The 21,559-nt window shown below is 54.1% G+C and overlaps 2 protein-coding genes across 3 annotated transcripts in view; both read right to left on the reverse strand.

The window, feature by feature from the left end:
• Nucleotides 1–21,057, reverse strand: part of PLEKHA6 (pleckstrin homology domain containing A6) — a 113,885-nt gene extending 92,828 nt beyond the window's left edge. Inside the window, exon 1 of the mRNA XM_059674018.1 lies at nucleotides 21,034–21,057. The gene's annotated coding sequence lies outside the window, so the exon portion shown is untranslated. The remainder of the gene's footprint in view (nucleotides 1–21,033) is intronic.
• Nucleotides 1–21,559, reverse strand: part of LOC132220668 (pleckstrin homology domain-containing family A member 5-like) — a 58,037-nt gene that overhangs the window by 18,900 nt on the left and 17,578 nt on the right. The window contains exon 4 of one of the 2 annotated variants that reach the window (XM_059674024.1): nucleotides 7,173–7,285. The exons of the other annotated variant lie outside the window; for it this stretch is intronic. Coding sequence (XP_059530007.1) covers nucleotides 7,267–7,285 — 19 coding nt within the window. The 3' untranslated portion in view covers nucleotides 7,173–7,266. Of the gene's footprint in view, nucleotides 1–7,172; nucleotides 7,286–21,559 lie in introns of those variants that run through there. 2 annotated transcript variants of the gene reach the window in all.

Here is a 21,559-nt window from a genome sequence, read left to right on the forward strand (position 1 = left end):
GCCAGACCAGGCAAACACAGGGGCTTGGGGGCTAAAGGCAGGCTGTTCTGTGGCAGGCCCCGGGTTTCACTGCATACATTCCCTGAAAACTAAGAAATGTCACCATGACTGCCGGGAGCCGGTCCATCCTTGCTGTTTCAAGGGACCTGGCATATATGGCATACGGTTCTTAATATGTTTGCTCACCTTCTTGGCGCTGTGTTTTAACCAAAGTCACCTCTCCTAGAAAGGTTGTTTCCCCAGGTAGGGATTTTCCCCTGAAGTTAGGGAGGGAATAAAACCCCTCAACTAAGTGCCAGGCGGGTAATTAATCCCTTTAACTACGAACAATCATGCTTAAACTACATAATCTTTTCTCCCTGGAATGGAGATAAGAAACGCCCTAACCTTTGTAATAGAGATTGATAGGATTGAATCAACTGGTATAAATACAGTTGTAACAAGACAGAAAGACTCAGAACTTAGAACAGAATCAAGAAGACAGAACCTACACGGAGCCTAGAGACAGAAGAACTTTGCTGGAGAGAGCATGCCGGAGGATCCTGGAGAGGGACTGGCCTCAGAGCCTAGAGACAGAGCCTAGCGGGAGAACATGGCAAGGGATCCTGGATTGAACCTGACTACAGAGATTGGCAGGAGAACCTGACTGGAGAGCCTGGACAGAACCTGGCTGGAGAACCTAGCGAGGGAACATGGCTACAGAACCTCGCTGGAAATCCCAAGCAGAACCTCTCTGGAGATCCGGGCTAGAGATCCTGGCTAGGTTGCTGATCAACTGAACGCTGTCTCCGTGTCCTTCCTTCTTCGCCGACTCCGTCCACACCTTTGGGGACCCCTGGACCTGCTGGGGTTGGACCCCGGCACATGACCGGTTTGGCTCAGTGGATGGAGCATCGGCCTGCGGACTGAAGGGTCCTGGGTTTGATTCCGGTCAAGGGCATGTGCCTTGGTTGCTGGTACAGCCCCAGTGGGGGGTGTGCAGGAGGCAGCTGATCAATGTTTCCCTCTCATAGATGTTTCTAACTCTATCCCTCTCCCTTCCTCTCTGTAAAAAGTCAATAAAATATATTTTTAAAAATTATTAAAAATAAAAAAAACTAAGAAATGTCCACTCAGCTCGCTTCTGCTAGACAACGACATCTTAATCAGCCCGTTTAAAGTGAAAGGTCCCTCCGCGGAGGCCTGGCCTTGGGCCGTTGATCCCAGGTCGGGAACACAAAAGGCCAAGAGTAATGCCAGGCTGACGGTGGTAGGGTGGGGAAGGAAGAGAACTCCGTCTCCAGAACCTTCCCTGGGGGCAGGCCTGGGGTGGGGTGAAGCGGGAAGTGTGGGCTGACGGGGACACAGTTAACTCAGCTTTAGCCCTGGAAGCTCCAGGAGGCACACTCTGCACAGGGAACAGAAAAATGCCACACAAGCCCGTCTCGGAGGGAGGAGCCGTCAGGCCACCAGACAGGGTGACTGGGAGGCAGAGCCACCTTTCCTCCCTTCCGCTGACGTCTGACCTTTCCGTGCTAAGACCCCGAGCATCCAAATAACTTCTCTGACACGATCACCGTGGGAGGAGGGCTCGGGGCTGCCATTCTGCGCTTGGTGAGACCACCCGTCTAGGAAACAGACAGAAACACTTTCCTACTGGACGTTTCCTTCCCCGTGGCCTCCCAAGGGTTAACCTACAGACAATACCCCTGACCCCCATCCCCAGCCGGGCCAGAAAAGCAGGATGGATGGGACAGTCAGTGTGGAGGTGTTTAGCTTGGCCTCAGCCCAGCGCTACAGAGCTACAGACGACTCCACTCAATGTATAGACACCCAGGCTGGGCCCCTTGGACCAGGTCCCTCCCTCCTTCCCCACCAGGGAAAGGCCGTAGAGAAGGGCCCTCTGGGGAGGGGGCGCTGCTTTTCAGGACTGGAGAACAGTCTGAAGGAGGCTCCCTCTCAAATGCATCTTGCAAAAGGGCAGTAGCAGCTGCCCCTTCCCTGCTCTCTGCCCGAGCAACCGAATTACAGCAACAAGACATTCAGCAGCACCAGGCAGCCCGGCTCCAGCGATGGCCACGCAGAGGCAGCAGTGACCTTGGGAGAAAGCTGAAGGACAGGGCATCGTGTCATTCCCCGCCCCCCGCCCCCCACCTTCTGTCTGGGCAGTCAAGGCTGAGCCCCCAGGGGAACAGGGAAGGGCCAGCTGCTCTGCACATGTAACGGGGAAGATGGTACATATGTGACATGGGCAGATCTGTACCCTCTTTTTAATCTCCCCAGCCCAGCCACTGTCCTACCACACCCCCTGTCACTTTGCCACAACTTTGATAGCCAGCCAATAATTCTGCCAGGTTTTCTTTAAGAGGTGCCTCTAGCCTGGATGGCATGGCTCAGGGGTTGAGCGTCAACCTATGAACCTGGAGGTCCCGGTTTGATTCGTGGTCAGGGCATATGCCTGGATTGTGGGCTCGATCCCCAGGGTGGGGCATGCAGGAGGCAGCTGACCAATGATTCTCTCTCGTCATTGATGTTTCTCTCTCTCTCTTTCCTTCTCCCTTCCTCTCTGAAATCAATAAAAGTATTTTAAAAGAGGTGCCTCTAAGCTGTTCCAGGGCAAAAGCCCCTGCATATGGGAGGGGCCCAGCATACACCTCTCTGGAGTCAGGAGGAGCTGTGTAAGGGGTGTTGCACCCCTTAGATCTGACCCTCCTATGCCCTGGCCCTAACCCTCCTGCCTCCAGTCACTCACTTAGCTTTATCCTAAGACTTTACCCTAAGACTTGGATCCCCAGCCTCACCCCTGAGCCCCTGAAATAGCTCTCAGTGTTGCCAGAAGCCCCCATTGCCAACACCTCTTCCCTGTTGGTAATGTACCCTGTTGTCTCCAGGCTACAGGTCACACGGGCCAGCAGCCTGCCTGAACTTCACCCCCAGGCCCACTGCCCTGGAGATGAAAGGATCTGAATGTGGTCTCCCTGCTCTCTGCAAATGACAACTGGGTCATGCCCTGCTCACAGACCTTCAGTGTCTCCACTGCCTACCGCACAGAGGCTACATTTCTTAGGTCAAATGCAAGCCCTTACATAATCTAGCCCCAATTTATCTATCCAATATGACCTCCTACCACCCTACAATTAAACCAGTGGTTCTCAACCTGTGGGTCGCGACCCCTTTGGCAGTCAGACGACCCTTTCATAGGGGTCGCCTAAGACCATCCTGCCTATCAGATATTTACATTATGATTCATAACAGTAGCAACATTACAGTTATGAAGTAGCAACGAAAATAGTTTTATGGTTGGGTCACAACATGAGGAACTGTATTTAAAGGGCCAGAAGGTTGAGAACCACTGAACTAAACACATAAATGCCCTGAAAATGTTACAAGACACTGGAACTCAGTGAAAGGAGAGGCCATCAGGCCAGACCCTGGTCAGCTTGCCTGCTATTAGGCCGTCCACCTCCCGAGATCACCCCGCCGCCAGCTTGCGAACAGAAAGGAAGATACTAGGTGCAAATCCAATGGAGACAGGGAACGCTTTTCTGCACTTGAAGATCTGTCAAAACTCAGGCACTCAGGAACGGAATCAGACGGGAACAGAAGCACAAAAGCCGGCAGCTGCCAGTGAGGAGCCCCCTGCTAGTGCCAGACGAGGGTGATAAAGAAAACAGGGCCTAGACAGGGTGGTTTGCTGGGATGGCTTTCATGTCACCTCCCCAGGGCCCTGCAGTCTCCCAAACAACCTCGCTACAAGGAAGAGAGCCTGCAGGGAGGGAGAACAGAACCGTCAGAAACTGTCGTCTGTCTGGATTCCCAGACTTTTCAGCCTGGACCTTGGAGGGAAGGGTGTGGAAGAGTTAAGAAAAGAACGTCCACCCTCCTCTGCCTTGTGTGATTCTGGCAACTCGATGCGATATATCAGTGGCCAGGCAGGGGAGTGGGAGATGGAACGGAGCTTGGAATGAAGGGACAGGGCCCAGAGCAGACTAGTGGACGCCTAGACTAGCCAGCTCCTCCCAGCCTGGGCAGCGTCTCAAGCCAGAAAATGAAGAGCCCAGAGCCAGAGCAATAAGCGGGAAGGACATCAGGGGAGGAAAGACATAAATCATCCCTGTCCTCAGCTCTACCCAGCAGCCCCCTTCACCGCGCTGCAGTCTCCGCTGGTCCGTGTCCTAACTCAGCGGGCGAAGCATCCCACGGCAGAAGCATCCTGGGTGGGGTCCTTGCACACAATGAGACGGAGACCAGGAAATGAATTGGAGCTGAGAGGTAAAGGGCATGTGAGCATGAAGATGAGGAGGGGAAAGAGAACGGATGAGCTCTTGTTGGAGTTGATTTTCAAAGAGCAAACAAAAGCAATGGATGTGGGAGGCCCGGCTCTGAGTCTCAGCTGCCGGGGAAGCGCCTGGGTGACTGGGGACCTGGCTGTCTGCACTGTGATTACAAAGAAGGCGGAGGTCGCACTGGAGAAACGGCCATGCAAGGAATTAGGAAGTGAAGTGCAGAGTAATTATGTGTGTGGCAGTGAACAGCACATCCCAAACATGGTGACAGAGCAGTTCCATCAACTACATCAGTAGCCATAAAGGCTCAGAGTGCTTGTCGTTCCCTTGGGAACAAGAAGCCATGTCATGACGGCCAATATGAAGTGAATGCCTACTCTACACCAAGTTCTGGAGGTTTTGTATGTCTTCTTTGCTTTCATCCAAACAACCCTATGAGATAAGTATTATTCTCCCCATTTTACAGAGGAAGAAACTGAGGTTCTAAGAGGTTGCACGTACAGGAGAGAGCATTCGCCCTAAGTTCCCAAAGACCTACGTTCCGATCATGACTCTACGACTGTCTCTGTGACCCAACGATGTCCCTTTGAACATGGTATTTAACATCTCTGAACCTCAGCTTCAACATCTGTAAAACAGAGACACAACTAAGTACAGGTTGTTGTAAAAATCAAATAAGGTCATTTATATAGAGCTCCTAGCTAGTACTAGTAAGTGCACACACTAAGTGTTCAGTAAATGTCTGTCCTCTTCCCTGCCCCTCCTTCATTAAGGTAATTTACTCATTCATTCCACAGACAGTGGAGTGTCCAATGTATGAAAAGGAAGAAGGGAATGGGACTTACGGAAGCCCTGTTCCATGCCAGGCACTAGAGGAGGTCTTTAGTGGGGTAGGTAGAGATTAAGACGGACAGAGCAGAATCCCTGCCTTCCAGCAGGAACTGACAGCCTAGCAAGCCAAGTCCATTAAATCACTGAATGCTGTGACGTGTGATCAGAGCTGTGTAAGACAAGGGCAGACAAAGATACAGAGAGAGCCTTGGGAGTTTAGGAAGGTGAGGGAGGAGGAATGCAAGGAAAGAGCTGACTCCTGGGGCCACTGGGGAAGGTTCTGGAATGAGATCACATGACTCCTGAGCTGTGAGAATGGGCAGGATTTGGAGTGGAAATGCAGGGACGGGGTCTCTCATTTGGCCTCTCCTAAGGATTCATAGGATGCTAATCAACGCAGGCTTTCTGTCTTCACTGGTGGAGGAGGATCAAAGATGAATGCAAATTCTTTGCAACTCCTGCCATGGAGAAGTAGAATCTCCTTTCCAGCTCCTTTGCATCTGGGTGGGTCTGTGACTCAGTTGACCAATGGAATATAACAGGAGTGGTGTTGTATGACTTCTGTGGCTAGGGTATAAGAAGCCTTAACATTTCCACTTGGGTCTTCGGAATACTCTCTCTTGAGACACCCCCTGTTGGAACCGACGGCCACACTGAGGGGAGGTCAGGTCACATGGAGCAGCCACATGGCGATGCTCAGGTTGACAGTCCCAGCTGAGCTCCCAGGTGACAGCCATGTGAGGATCCACCTTGGCCATCTGGCCCAGTCCAGACTTCAGATAACTGCAAGGGCAGGAGCCAACCCCAGCCAGCTCCCAGCTGAGCCCAGGTAACTCAGAGAAGCCTGGGACATAACAACACACTGCTTTTCTAAGCCACTACATCTCGGGGTGACCTATTATGCAGCAATAGGTAACCGGAACCCCAAGTCTCTGCATCACTCACTTGGGGTGTTACTAGGAATGTTGGAGCAAGGATCACACTCAAAATGGACAGGAAAAGAGGTGCAAAGAGAAGAACTTGTGCACTGGGAGAGACAGGGGAGGGAATCAGTTAAACTCTCCCAACAGCCTCTAGTCCCCACTCCTCCCAACTCTTCCCGACATGATACCAGATCAATATAACTCATCATTCAATTTACCCCTGGGAAATAACTGGAGGGAAATCAGTAACATAGAAAGATGTTTATAGAAGAGCTATTCATAACAGCAACAAATTGGAAACAACCCAAATTCCCAATATTAAGAGAAGAGCAATACAGTCATGGAGTAACATGACAGAATTATCTACAGCTGTTAGAATGACACGTTTATGGACCATTGTCACACCTGAAGCGTTTATATAAAATAGCTACAAACAAAAAAATGCATGACACAGGACAAGGGCTACACACTAATTACAACGACATGAAACTATGAACGGAGAAGGGCGGTGGAATGAGGCAGAGTGTAGTACTTATTACCTTTTTTTTAACCAGGGTTGATTAAGTACTACTTTCTAGTGAAGCGCCAATTCAACCTCACAAACACTAAACATGAGGTCATAACTGCCTGGGGATTGGGAGATAATATTTTGAAAGATGGGCACATGCTCTCTGTCCCCAGGGGATGTGGGTATAACCCTGGAGGGGGCGGGGCTGGGTGGGGCGGGATGACAGTGAGGAGTGAGCAGAAGGGTCTATGGCATCTCCACAGCAGGGCCGCTGAGTGTTAGAAAACAAATCCTCCATGTTTGCTGACATAGTGCGGGGAGAAGGACTCACACAAAAGCCACCCATTATCCCATAATTATTGTCACTCTCGTGCCTGCAATTAACGGCTGTCTGAGAGGCGGCTGCCAGGGTAGCTAAATGTTCACGCATTAGAGTCAATCAGCCGGCTGAAGCGCCAATTAACAAGCCCACTGCAGAGCACCCAGCACCCAGCAGCCACCGGACAGGACAGAGTAACGCGGATCTGGGGACCCTCCTACTCCAGGAGGGATACGCACAGCAGCATCCTAAGCCCCAGGGCAGAAGCCAAGCAGGGCATGCAGGTGCTGTGACCCCCGTGCCAAGCCAGAGGGGGCCGTGTGCATTCACATGTTGGCCGACAAGGTTCCTGGGAGCTGCCGCAGCCCCGCATGGAGCAGCCCCGGGCCCATGGGAAGTGATGAAGAGGAAGGCAGGGCCTCAGAGGCGCTGGCGCTCCCTGTTGAGGAGGAAAGACAGACACAGAGGGCAGAGAGGACCAGGCGGCCAGCCGTCCCTACTGACTCACGCTGACCTGACCTACACTGACCTTTGGCTGGTTTTCTTAGGCAGCATGCTCAGAAACACAGGAAGAAGCCAGTGTCATTCAAAGATGATTATTCTGTCCCGAGGAAAAGGCTAGGAGAGCAAGCAGCTGACAGGAGGCGTCCACAAGGGTGCCCTGTGGTCTGCAAGGCACACCCCGTGCGTGCCACGGCGCCACACCAGTCAGCAGGCTGTCCCTGCAACCACAGACCTCAGCCAGCAGAAGATGTCGTCACCTTAGAGACCATCTGGCCCCGCGGTTCTCAATCCCAGGTGCACACTAGCATTACCCAGAGAGCTTCTTTATTTTTCTTAAAATATATTTTTATTGATTTCAGAGAAGAAGGGAGAGTTAGAAACATCAACAATGAGAGGCTGCCTCCTGCACGCCCCCTAGTGGGGATCGAGCCCGCAACCCGGGCATATGGCCTTGACCAGAATTGCACCCGCGACCCTTACGTTCGCAGGCCGATGCTCTATCCACTGAGCCAAACCAGCTAGGGCTCCGAAGAGCTTCTTTAAAATACTAAGCCCTGGGACCACTGCAGATCAGCGGAGTCAGGATCTCTGAGTGAGGGGGGCCAGACACAGACATTTCGTTAATGCACCCCACGGATGCTGGTGACCCCTCCAGGTTCCTCGGTTGCAGATGAAGAAGCAGGAGTCTGGGGCAGCCATGCTTTGCCAAAGGTGGCAAAGGCAGCTGGAGGCAGAGCCGCAGCTCCCACCAGTGTGTCTGGCTACAGGGATGCAGCTCTTACGCTCAACGCTGGCTGAACCGAGCACTGAGCCTCCAGTGGTGCCCCACAGGGGTCTGTCCCGACCCGCCTCGCTCCAGTCTTCATCCGTGATCTGCATGAAGACGCAGAAGACAATGCTACCGGACTCGCCACTGGCAAAGCCAACGCTGGGAGGATGGCTAGCACACGTCCACAGAATGGGGATTGAAGTCGGAGATAGCGATGGCCTCACATCAGCAAATGAAATGTATCATAAATGCAAAGCCCTACATTTAACACTTAAAAGGTTCCCGTTGTACATAATCCGAAGGTTTGAGATGTGCTCAAGAGCATGTTACTCATAAAACAGGGAGAACATTCCCTAGCTGGTTTGGCTCAGTGGACAGAGCGTCAGCCTGTGGACTGAAAGGTTCCAGGTTCGATTCTGGTCAAGGGCCCATGCCCAGGGTTGCCAGCTCGATCCCCCAGTAAGGAGCGTGCAGAAGGCAGCCAATCAATGATCCTCTTCCATCATTGATATTTCTATCTCTCTCTCCCCTCTCCCTTCCTCTCTGAAATCAATAAAAAATATATTTTAAAGAAAAAACAGGGAAAACACAATCTAGACTTTTTTAATGTATGAATTTTTTATAAAAACCTTTCTATCGGCATTCCAAGAAACAAATGAGGAGAGCGGAGGATTTGTGATCAAATAGCCAGAAATAGTGTTGTGTCTGACCCCAGGAGCCTGGTCAGCAGGACTGATCGAAAGATCTTGGAAGATGGGATTCCCCTCCCCTCAGCCTCATGCCTACCCCACGCGGAATAATGCAGAGCAGCACTTCCCAAACTTCCCTGTGCATGTGAGTCTCCGGGGGACCTGTTCAAACACAGATTCGGATTCGGTAGGTTGGGGTAAGTCCTGAGGGTCTGCCTTTCTCGCCAGCTCCTCGGTGCTGTAGATGCAGTGGTTCTCAACCTTGGCTGCACGTTAGAATCCCCTGGGAATCTTTTTAAAAACCCTGATTTCTGGGCCGCATCCTCCGGAAATTCTGTTTCTTCGTGATGGGGCGGGGCCACAACATGAGTAACAAAGAAACAGAATTTCCGGAGGATGAGGCCTGGAAATCAGGATTTTAAAAAAGATTCCCAGGTGATTCTAATGTGCAGCCAAGGTTGAGAACCACTGATTTAGAGGGTCTCGGAGGTTTACCTGTGAATATGCGCGGGGCACCTCGGGAAGCAGGAGAAGTAGGGGCGCTGGATTTGGACATTTGGATGTTAGGAAGGTTCCAACAGCACATGCTCAGCTCACTGGACAGGCGCGTGCAGAGAAGAGTGAAGGAGAAATGACCGGCGGAGCAGGGGATTTTATTTCAGGCCAGCGTGGGTCAAGGGATTTTCCAAACAGAGCTCCAGTGGCAGAGCAGTGTACTCAAAAGGGCCAGACTGCTTCCGCAGGGGGACATGTGCGCTTGGAACCAGCATAAAGGGCCGCTCTGGGCTCCCCTAGACACTGACCTTCCCTCTGACGCAGACGCATCTTTTCTGTAGGAGAGAGCAAATCTGACCTCACAGCTGCCCATGGGAAAGCGACCTGAGGATTCCAGGACAATGAGCTCCGTTTAAACACCGGTGATTTGCAAGCCCAGCCTGACATCGTGGAGATAGATGGTCAATGGAGGGCATCGGTCCCGCTGAGCAGACCGCACCTGGAGGACCGTGTTCAGTTCCACACAGCCCATTGCAGGAGGAGAGGAGAGGTCAGCATGCCCTGGTGGGCTTGGAGTTGCCAGGCACTGTTCTACTAAGCTTTCTCCATGTTAACTTGTTTAACCCTCTCCACAATCCTAGGAGGTAACCACCATTGTTACTCACGGTTTGCAGATGGCTAAATGGAGGCTCAGAGAGGATAAGGGTTATAACCAGAGGAACACAGCTGGTGAGGGTGAAGCTGGGTGCAAACTCAGACCGAGGGACCCCAGAGCCTACTTTTCCCCACTGTGTCATACTGTCTGGACACTTTCGGACTTTTGAGAGGATGACAAACCAGTGAGCCCAGGAAGGAATGGCCACGATGCCAAACCGGAACCAAACAGAAGAAAAAGGAAAGGATAAGACCACCATCAGGAAAGGACAGGGAGCTGACGCTGTCCATCAACGGAAGGAGCCGCTGCGCAGAGCAGGGCTCCCGGTCAGGGAGGGTGCAGGTGTGCCGGCTGGCCATCGGTCAGGGCCCTGCAAGCCGACTGCTATGAGGACGTGGAAGGAATGGAAGGTTGCTTTCAAGGCGAGACCCTAGGTCCCTCTCCTGTCTTGGTCTGTCCACTTAGGAAGCCGGCCTCTGACACCAGAGCACAGAGTTTAAAGGAGCTACACTTACTGGCTTGCCCACCAACTCTGGTGTGTGTGGTAGAGAGGACATGACCAGAGGACAATCACCCAGGACAGCTATCAACTGAGCCAAAGGATTGTGGGAATTATGCAAATGACACCCCTTTCCCAAACCTGTTATGTCACGAGGTTCTTGTGGGAGGGATGAACTCCTCTAAGCAGGCTGAAAATAGCTCGCTCCTTTCAATGTAGCGTTATCATAAAAAGTACATGAGATTTAGTGTTTCCTAACCCAAGCTACACTGTGGGCCAGTGCCTCGTCGACGTTATGAGAGTGCCCCGTGAGTGACAAGCCCACATGTCCAAGGAAAAAGGCATAGAAGGATGCGATCCAATCCACCCTGCACATCCTTCCGCCAGTGACCGGAGACGTGGGCCTGGCTCTGAGCTCGGTGGGGAAATACAGCGGACCCTGAACAACACGGCTTTGACCTGCTCAGGCCAACATACGCGCAGATTTGTTTCAACTGATCTTGTTGCTCAAGGTCAACTCCTCCATTGGGAATCCACATATGCAGAGGGTAGACTTAGCTATAAGTGGGGGTTCGACTGTGCAGGTGTTCGGAGCCCCAGACCCCCAAGAATCTGCTGAAATCTGAAATCTCAGCCCCGAAAGGATGGGCTGAGAGCAACCTGCCCTCTGACCCTCTGCGTGTGGCCCCGTCCCCAAGCAGACTGTCCAGGGAGGTGGGAAGGCAGGGGCGAGCACCCGCGACTGTAAGGCCTGTGCTGGTTACTGCGGGGATATACAAATGTGTCAGAGAGAAGGACATGTGTGCTTAAAAATGCTTCAGAACAACTATTTCCAGCTGGCTGTCTCAGCCAACCAAAGGTCACTTAAAAAAAATATAACTGAGTCAGTCTAAGAGTGGATGACGTGGCTTTGCTTCTGACGACACCAGATTTGGAAGATGCTGGGCCCGACTGGAATTCAGTAAAGTCCTTTCTGGGGTCTGGACTCTCTCCGTGGCCATGTGCCCCTCTGCCTTCAGAACAGATGGCCAGAGGCAGCCCCACCCCGCCTGACCCACGCTGCCTCCTCAGACCCTCGCCTCCTCGGGGCTTCCCTCCTTGGGAGCCCTCTCCGCCTCTGTGCCCAGCTCCGCCCGGCTGCCCTTCCTGCTCTTCAGGTTGTTTCTCCCTCCTCTCCCTCCTTTCTTCACCTCTGGGCTCTGCCAGGAGGCAGGTCTGGGGACCTCCCTCTTTGTTCCCGCTCAGGACCCATGTGCCTTGGGTACAGCCTCACCCACGGCGCAGTCCTGGAGAGATGGGGAGCTGGTTGGGCCACCACACCCTAACAGGGACACCGTAGCATTCATTGCCCTGAGCAGGACAGCAGCACCAGCCATGAGCCTTCCCGTTTCCCCTCCTCCCATCCGAGAGCTGCTCCCTCCCCTGCTCCCCCGCCCCCAAAAAAAGCCACTGGAGCAAACACTCCTTTCTCTGCTGAGTCTCTTGACCTTAATAGTGAGGGACCAGAGGCACTGGGGAAGAGCTTACCCAGCTTCCCCTGCCACCATCCACATCCTCTCTCTCTCTCTCTCTCTCTCAAAGTGACCATGATGAAGGGTATCAGGGAAGAGGGTTATTTGGGTTCAATGAAGACATAGGCGTGAACTTCAAAAGGAGCCTGTGGGGGGGTCTGCTGCCTTGTTAGGTAACCCCCCTCCTGGAGCACGTGGGCAGGGGGGAGCGAAGGACCAGCACTAGAGATGGCTTCTGATTCTCCCTCCTGCCCAGCCCAGCCCTGCCTCCGAGCCTCTGCCTTCGTGGCTTTCTTTCGCGGTCTGAAGGGCCCCTGACAGGCCATGAGCAGCTGCGGGCCCTGCCTACGGGCACATGAACAGCGAGCCCCCTACGCACACACTCTCGCTCCTGCAGAGGAGAGAGTGTCCACCTACCACCTGCCTCCCCCAGGAGAGGAAGAGGCCAGCTGGGCAGTCCTGAGCCGCCACCAATAGCTGTGACCGTGGAGGGTGTCAGGACAAAGTGGAGCCAGACAGATCGCCACGTCCTCCGTCTTCCCCCTGGCCCCATCCCCACGGTCTTCCTGGCTAAGATGCCTTCATTCAAGCAGAAACACGAGGACATTGGTAAATTCTAATTACGATTGCTCCCCCACCTCTGAGTCCATCTTCTCAGGCATGCAGATCCTTCCTAGGGCAAAGGGGTCATCAGAGCCCCTGGGACAAGCCGGAGGGAACAGAGTACAGAGTGCACTGGGGACATCCGAGTATACGGGTGCAGGGATCAGGGTCCCCACAAGCAAGGTCTCATCCACCTTCACAGTGTGATCGCTTCTTATTCAAGCATCAGGCACACCCGCTTGGGCGATCCCAGGTACGGATTCTCCTATCGGACACTCACCATCGCCCCTGCCCCTGTCCACCCAGCCTCAGGTGGAAAGATACCCCCCACTAGAGTTCCAGCAGAACCCCACGCCGCACCCACCACCCTGGCTGACGCATTACAAAGGCACCGGAGCCTGAAACCAGGAGTCTGACGAGATACCTCTGTCTGCTCTCTGTCTAAGGTTGGGCTTGATGCTCAGATTAACGGCTGCCGAGTAAATTAACTAGAAGCCTAGAGAGGCAAGGACACGGCTGGGCTAGCAGCACCACCCATGCCCCCCCACCCACCCCCACCCCCCCATCTCCTCCCAGCGCCACAGGCCATGCGGCTAGCAGCCTTTTGTGCTGCAGGCCCTGTAAACTCTGAGAGGAGATACACCCAAACGGAACAGAACTGCCTCTCAGCCATAAATGCCCCCTGGCTTGCCCATTCTTCTGTTTGCAAAGGGCAAAGTCCTTGGTAGGAAGGGAGGAGCCTGGCACCATCCACTGAGGGCCCACATATGGGAAAACCAGGGCCTGAGAGATGGCAAATGGGCAGAATTCTCCCAGCGCGGGTGAAATGGAGCCGAGCCGTGTGGGTTCCTCCACGTGCTCCCGGTTCCGATCCCAGGCCTTCCCTCTAATTCAGCCCAATACGTATGGAGAGGGTCCGCCTCCGGCCTGGCCTTCCAGAGCCACACCTGCCCCTCCCGCCCAGCCGCTCCTCACCTCGCTGCCTGGCGCTAAGCTCTCCCCCAGCTGAACTGACCCCGTGGTCAAGTCCGCACTTGGCAGGCCTCCTGCTATCATCTCCCTTGTCAAACAGGAGATAGACAATTACAAACGGGCCTCTCTGGGGACTGGCTTAAGGCTTTCCTGGCAGAAAATCCCCCAGAAGCCTGAGGCACGCGGCTCGGCCCCTGGACCCTGACACAGACCTTTCCTCCCGCACAGTAGTGCCCAGCCCCTCGGAGCAACCGGGAAAGCCAGACCCGCCCTCCCCTTCCCTTCCTGGAACACGGAGAACCACCCAGTCTGCTTGGGGCCCAGCCTCACCGCTCACAGCTCTCCCGACACCCAGCCTCTCCCCTCCCGGTAACAACAGGCCAGAGGCACCCACTTCTAGGCTCAGCCCCAGGGCCTCGCTTTTAGATCCCAGTTTCTCCTTCTGTAAAGAGAACCCTTCCATTCCGCCTGCAGCAAGGAAAAACTGGGCAGCCAACCTGAGCCACGGAGACCTTGGGCAACTCGTGTGACCTCTGACCTGTTAGCACACGGATTGGAGTTGTGAGGATCCAACCAGAAAACATTCCACACGGAAGGCGAGAGAAGCCTGAGGAGCTTACGTTGTGTTTTCTCTTAGTGTTCCTCAAACCGAAGGCAGCGACCCCGCTGGTGGGTGTGAAATCACGCTGGAGGGTCAGACTATCTTTTTAAAAAAATATATGTTTTTATTGATTCAGAGAGAGGAAGGGAGAGGGAGAGAGGGATAGAAACATCAATGATGAGAGAGAATCATTGATCAGCTGCCTCCTGCACGTCCCCTATTGGGGATCGGGCCCGCAACCTGGGCATGTGCCCTGACCCAGATTTGAACCATGACCTCCTGGTTCATGGGTTAATGCTCAACCACTGAACCACACCAGCCGGGCCAGACTATCTTTAAAAAAACAACAGCACACACACACACACACACACACACACACACAAAATAAACCAGACTAGCCCAGCCAGTGTGGCTCAGTGGTTGAGCTTCGACCTATGAACCAGGAGGTCATGGTTCGATTCCCAGTCAGGGCACATGCCCGGGTTGCAGGCTCCATCCCCAGTAATGGGCGTGCAGGAGGCAGCCGATCAGTGATTCTCTCTCATCATTGATGTTTCTATCTCCCTCTCCCTCTCCTTTCCTCTCTGAAATCGATAAAAATACATTTTTAAAAAATAGACCAGACTAGTGTGAATGTAACAGGAAACTAGCAGTAAAGGTAACACACATGTGTTTGCTGGGTTGCGATGAAAAACTTATTCCTACTGATTTTAGTAAAACATTTCAGGCGTTACTTTGAACACTTTCTTGCAGATGTTCCCGCTGCAATTTTGCCATCAGGACTGGCTCCCTTCGCAGAAGGGAGGGCCCATGTGCCTGAGGGAAGGAAGCTTCTGTCTGTGTCAGGGTCCACCTCTTAGTTTCCCACGAGGTGGCTTCCCCAGTCTGGGGCACGAGCCACAAGATGACCCCAGTTTCCTTGCTCAGCCCTGGGCAGGCTGGGGCAGTAACTCCGTGAGGGTGAGCGCCATGTCTCTGGTTCCTTGAGTTTTCTAACCCTCCCACCTCCATGCCCTGCCATGGGCTGGGCTCAGACCAGGGTGGTTCTCCCATGCCAGCTGCTCACGGGCTGGAAAGCATCACCGGGTAGAAAGCCAGCCTGGAAGGTGAGGAGGGACCACCATCGACACTGTCAGGCACTGCCCCAAACAACGCCCCTGGAAGTCCACGTTAGCACCTCCACTTTACAGGTGAGGAAGCTAGAGCTCAAAGAGGGGGCGGAGGACCAGGATGGAGAGCTAGGTTCCCACACCCCGGCTTCCCCTCCGGACCACGCTGCCATTGTCACGGCCCAAGAGAGCGCCTGCGCGTCGCCCCATCGCATCTACCAGCGTCCTGCGTTGGCCAAGATGACTCACCACACACACACACACACACACACACACACACACACACACACACACACGGTGGAAACAGCATGGCAGCCTTTCCTACCTGCCTTTCTCAGGCGTTCCCCATACGGTGAGGGTGAGAAGAGAGGGCTGTGCTGGGGGCATCTGGGGTTTGTCTTCCTCTTGGTCCACCCTGTTCTTCTCTGCCTCTTTTGAGGCTGATTCCCCCCAGTTCACTACCCCCTCCTCCAATACCAGCTAACTGGTTACCGGGGAAACCCAGCTGGGAGGCTGCCAGTTACCACGGCAACCCAGCATGGCTGCCAGGCTGTCTTGTTCAGGAAGGTCAGGGGACCAGCCAGGCAACTGAGCCGCTGCGATTTTGCCATCAGGACTGGCCCCGGTGAGGGGTGGAGATGGGGGTGAGGAGGACCTATGTGCTGCTGTCAGGGGGCCACCTCTTAGTTTCCCAGGAGGCAGACTCCCCCAGCCTGGGGCATGAGCCACAAGATGACACCCCCTCCCCCAGTTTCATTGCTCAGGCCTGGTCCCTCCAACCTTTTCAAGAGTTCCAGTCACCTCGCCTCAAGGAATTTTCTCAGACTGAGCAGCCACTGGCTGTCACTCAGCCTAACCCTGAGCCCCCCTCCCCCTCCTCCCCCTCTGAGCACATCTGAGAGTTAACACGCATGCAACATGTGTGTGTCTTTGCACAGCGAGCCTCTCCATGAACTATGTTGGTAATAATAACAAAGAAGAGCTATCACTTTTAGCACTTACAATGTGCCACGCACTATCTAAGTACCTTGTGTGAGGTCTCTCCATTGATCCACGAAACAAACGTATTCCCACTTTGCAGGTACAGCAACTGAGGCTTTGGGAAGTGAAGGCACTTGTTCAAGGCCACGTAGGTACTAATTAGCAGAGCTAAGATGAAGTATGGACCAGCTTCTGAGATTCCTTGAGGTCTTGGCTCCTGTCCCTCCCCAACCCACCTGGCCTGGCTTCAAGGAAATATTTTCAACCTTTATTAAAAGACTAGAGGCCCAGTGCATGAAATTCGTGCATGGGTAGGGTCCTTAGACCTGGCCGGTGATCAGGGCCGATTGGGGCCTTCCTGCTGCCAACCAGGGCCTTCCTTTCAGCTGCTGGCCAGGGCCTCCCTTCCCCAGCGGCCGGCTGCCAGCCAAGGCCTTCCTTCATTCCGCGCCACCCCCTGGTGGTCAGCACACGTCATAACAAGCGATCAAACTCCTGGTCTCCCAGTCCAACTCCTGAGGGGACACTTTGCATATTAGCCTTTTATATCTATAGATTATTCAGCCAGGCCGGGTGTAGCTCAGCAGTTGAGCATTGACCCAGAGACCAAGAGGTCACTGGTTCGATTCCCAGTCAGGGCATATGCTCAGGTTGGGGGCTCGATCCCCAGCAAGGGCATGCAGGAGGCAGCCAATCAATGATTCTTTCATCATTGATATTTCTATCTCTCTCTCCCTCTCCCTTCTTCTCTAAAATCAATAAAAATATATTTTTCAAAAAAGATTTTTTGGTATCAGATGTTTTATTCATATTTTCTTTTTCGTCCTTGCCTCTATGAAGGAGGCTTTAGTCTGCTCACATAGTAGCTTAGGGAACCGACACCCCCCAAAATTATGTGACTTTTCCAAGCTGACAAGACCCACCCTCAGGTCCCCTCCTTTGGGAACCCTTCCCTGGCTCTTCTGGGAGATCTATCACTCTCAGTTCTTGCCCACCAATATATGTAGCATATGTCTCTATCATATACAGGCAATTGTTTGCTCACACGTCTACTCCCTTACTAGACTGTGAAACTTCATATTTGCAACCTAGCACCTTCCTGGTATATAGTGAACATACAGTAAGTATTTGCCAAAAGGAAGTGCTGGGGCCAGGATTCCAAGTCCTATTCATCTGACTCTCCATCCCATGCACTCGTACCACATTACCCTGTCTCATTCACTCATTCATTCATTCACTCAAGTAGCAGTTATCAAACAATTGTTCTGTGCCTGGGCTCTGCATGGAACATCACAAAGACAAAGATGACTAGGACCATGTCTTGCCTTGAAGCAGCCCTGTCTAGTGAAGGGAGGGGCAAGGCTGAGCAGGATGGGAAACAAACGCCTCCCCCCCCCCCCACTGACATCAGAGGCTTCTCATGACTGTTTCCCCAAACGTCCTCTCATCCAGAGCTTCCTATTACCCAACCAACATTCACTGAGCACCCACTACTCTGTGCTAACACCCTCAAGCCGCCCATGGTTTGGGGGAGTGTGGACAGTGTGAGAAGACTGAGTGGGAACGAGGAATTACTAGACAGAGGTCCAGAAACTAGTAGTCAGGCACACCGGGACCACCTGTATAAACTTTAAAGAACTTTCACTTTGATGTGATAAAGCCATTTCATGTTGCATTGTTTTACAGACAGATGCACTTCCTACAAGAACTTGTTTGAACCTCAGTGATACAGGCAGGACAGGAATTATTACCCCCATTTTAGAGATTGGAAAACTGAGGCTCAAGGTGGGGGGGGGGAGAACATTGGATTCCAAGGAGGGAACCTGGGTTCTCGACCTTACTTATGATCCTAACAAGTCTAACGACCCCTCCATCAGCCTACCATCCCACCCCACCATCCCACCTCACCCAAAGCCGGTTTCCCTTCCAGCTATGAACTCTTCAGTTCCCCAGCGGGGCAGCCGACATTTCAGCTGAGGCAAGCAGGCCTGCCTACAGTCTTTGGATGGCCCACTGGTGCTGATGAGGACTCGGGAGCCAAGCAAAATCAGAAAAATGACCTTTCCACCAGAGGCGAGGTTGATTTTAACAGGCAGGTATTAGACTAATTAAAAGCAACTTGGCACCTGCAATCGTAGACTTAGGCTCTCAGGTAATGTTGAGCTAGATCGGGTGGACTTGGTGATGTCAGAGCTCAGGAGGGACCTCCCCGCCCGCATGGAGGGCGTTCCTAGGCCCTGCAGGAGTAAAGGTCCCTGAATGCTTGTCAGCTCAGCACTGACTGCCTGGCCCAACTTTCTGAATTCACACAGTAAGGACTACGCTACCTGAGACTAAACAAGTGACCTGGGAGAGTTTGACAGTCACCCTGAATACCATCTGCCCAAACACATTTCCTGCGAACCCCCTCCGCCCCTGTCTGGCCTTGCTGTCAAAGCGTCGCCTTCTGATACACTTGTTCAAACACCCATGTTGATACTAACCGACATTCGTGTAATTATTTGCAGTTCAGAAAGCACTTCCATAGGCATTACTCACCCAGCTGTCGACTGGATAGGTGGGTAATGATACTAACCAACCCCATGTTTCACACCAGGAAACAAAGGCTTGCTACAAATCACACAGCTGCTCATTTGCACCAGGATTGGAACCCACGTCTTGGAATTCCAGCCGGGCATTCCTTCCACAACCCCGAGGATGGTGCACCAACTCCCTCTTATTAACGCTCGGACCAGAATCGGTGTATGAGGTCAGCTGATGCTACACTGGGAGGTGCGTGGAGGGCTCCCGGGAGCAGCGTCTCTCAGCCCCTCTCAACTCCTCTTCCTCTCTGCTCCTCGTTTATTCTAATGTTTCCCAAAGTAGGTTCTCTCGTCTCTAACTGGTTTTAACAGGTTGCAGCCTGGCCTGCCGAAGTCATCTCATGGATGCGCTGGCTCCCAGACCTCCTCAGACCAGAGCTCAGACCTGCGCAAAACCTCGAGGAACCAGGACCCACTCCTGCCGCTGCGGCCCAGTCTCTCCCTCCTTTCTCCTGACCATCCTGGGGAGGGGGCCGTGGGAATGCTCAGTGCCCAGGGCCTCAGGGAACCTCCCTAAATGGCTTGTGGGGAGACAGAGAGGAAATGGGCTCAGAGAGACCTGCTGATCAGAACTGGCTGTCACAGTGCGTCTTCACTCTCGTCGGGGCCCACTCTCCTTCGATCTCTCCCAGTCCAGGCCCTGAGCCCCGCCAGCTCCCTCCTCTGAGCCCTGGGACACAGGCCTGGCCTGGCCTGGTGGGGGCTTTTCAGTCCTACAGGCCCTGGGATCCGCCCAGGAGCCCGGGCTGGCTGCCTGGCTCACTGACTTCCTCGGTAATTACTTCATTTACACTGAGCAGCAAGAATCCAACTCAACCCAGGCAGCCGGGGTGAAGGTAATTATCTGTAATGCGTCGTGCACCGTCACCTTCCTGCACAGAAGGAAAAGAAGCCGACCTGGCAAAATAAAAAAGCAAAAAAGCCCCCCATTGTCCGGAGCCTGTGCAGCCCAGGATTAATTACACTCCGAGTAACACATTTGTCGCCGTGCCCCTGATTGGAAAGCCCAGGGCTTTCATGATTCCTATCTGTAGCCCAGCATCCGAGAGGGGAGGAGACACAGAGCTGCCTGCTTCCAGTCCACTCGGCCCTGCTGCCCCGCCTGGAGGCGGCTGGCGCCTCAGGCCCAGGGCTGTAGCCCTTCCTCCCACCTCCTCTCCAGCAAAGGACCTGCTCATGTCCTGCCCATGCTACCGGGCGGCTGCAATGAGGTGGAGGCCACGCTCCTCCGGGGGACCTGGAGGCAGGGATGGGGGATCTGTGGGCAGTGGCCTGTGCTGCCCCTTGGACATCTGGACCACAGGCCCAGGCAGAGACAGGCCCCCCAGGCTCCCAGTGGAGCGCACCACCCACACCGCCGGGTTGGGGGCGAGGGGCCTACAGGGATGGGGAAGGTCTGCCAAGCCCTGCAGGCCACAATCCCCTGGACTCTGATTCTGAGCCCATCCCCACCCACTGCTTTCCCCCCTGCACCCTAGGACTGTTCCCTCCATCCTGGCTCTCCCCTGGCTTGCCTGTGGTTACAAAGGGCCCCCCACCCCCTCTCTGCCAGCTCCCCAATCTCGTTCCTTCACCCAGAATCTCACACAAGAAGCCCCAGGCTCTTATCCAGTTGCAGCCTGGTCCCAACATTGTAAACCTGCCCCCTTAGCACGCCCCACCCCCCCAATGCCCTCACACACCAGGCTCCAGGTCCTTCAGGTGCTCCCCACCTCATCATAGACCCCAGAGATCAGATGCCCCTAGGAGCCCAAGAGCCTCAGGAAATCTTGGGCCCAACCTCTGACCATAAAAGACATACACCCTCAGCCCTGCCCACCTGAGCCTGACCCGGGCCTTCCCTCCATCTTTCCTTCCTGCCGGCCATCGGCATAGTCCTTCTGGCAAGAATAGAGGCAGGGTGGGGCTCGCCTCTTTGCTCTAGCTAGTTGGGGGGCCTCCCCAAGCTGGCCCCACCTAGGAGGTGCAATTTAAACACAGCAGCCCCCTCCTGGGGGTTCTGGGGGGGTGCACCTGGTGGGGGTCACAGAGAGGGCTATAATTAGCATTCTCAGAATCCATGATCCCCAAGTAACGCTGCCAAGAATAAGGGAGGGGAAAGCAGTGACACGGCAGCGCCAGCAGCCCAGACTCACAGGGCAGGCAGCTGCCAGCCCGGACCAGAGCCCAACCTCCCTCCTCCCACCTCATCTACATGATGCATCAAAACAGACTCACCGGCTTCTGAGGTGTGAGCCCCTCGCTGAAAGCTATAACTCTCTGGGCCCCCGAGCACCCCTCCCCCAGCTCTGGCCAGCTGGGGTCCTCCTCCCCGCCCCTCAGGGCCCTTCGGAAGAGCGGAAGAGCGGAGCCCCGGATCCGAGCTGGTCTAATCAGCCATCGCTCCAGCTGGCAGGTCCCTGGCGCAGGGCGAGGATGCTGCTGTGGGGACTGCAGGATCCAGCATCTTTCCCAGGCAGAAGCAGCTGGGCATGCTCCGTGGGCTCCCGAGGGGATTTCAGGGCCACGTGACCCTCCCTCCCCAAGCTGTCACTTAGGATCAGGAGTAAATAGTCCCCCGGAAAGGTTTAACTCCATCCACACCAGCGACAAGCTGTTAACCACCCGTGCTGCCTGCCTGGGAGGGGAGGGGTGCTGCCACCCAGCCCTCCTGGCCTTCATCCACCGGGACAAGGCTGCCCCCCAAAGGGGATCTGGACCACTTTCCGTGCAAGCTGCATTCTTCAGCTCTCCCACCAGAGTG

The sequence above is a fragment of the Myotis daubentonii genome, chromosome 18, assembly GCF_963259705.1.
Source record: "Myotis daubentonii chromosome 18, mMyoDau2.1, whole genome shotgun sequence".
Taxonomy (NCBI): Eukaryota; Metazoa; Chordata; class Mammalia; order Chiroptera; family Vespertilionidae; genus Myotis; species Myotis daubentonii.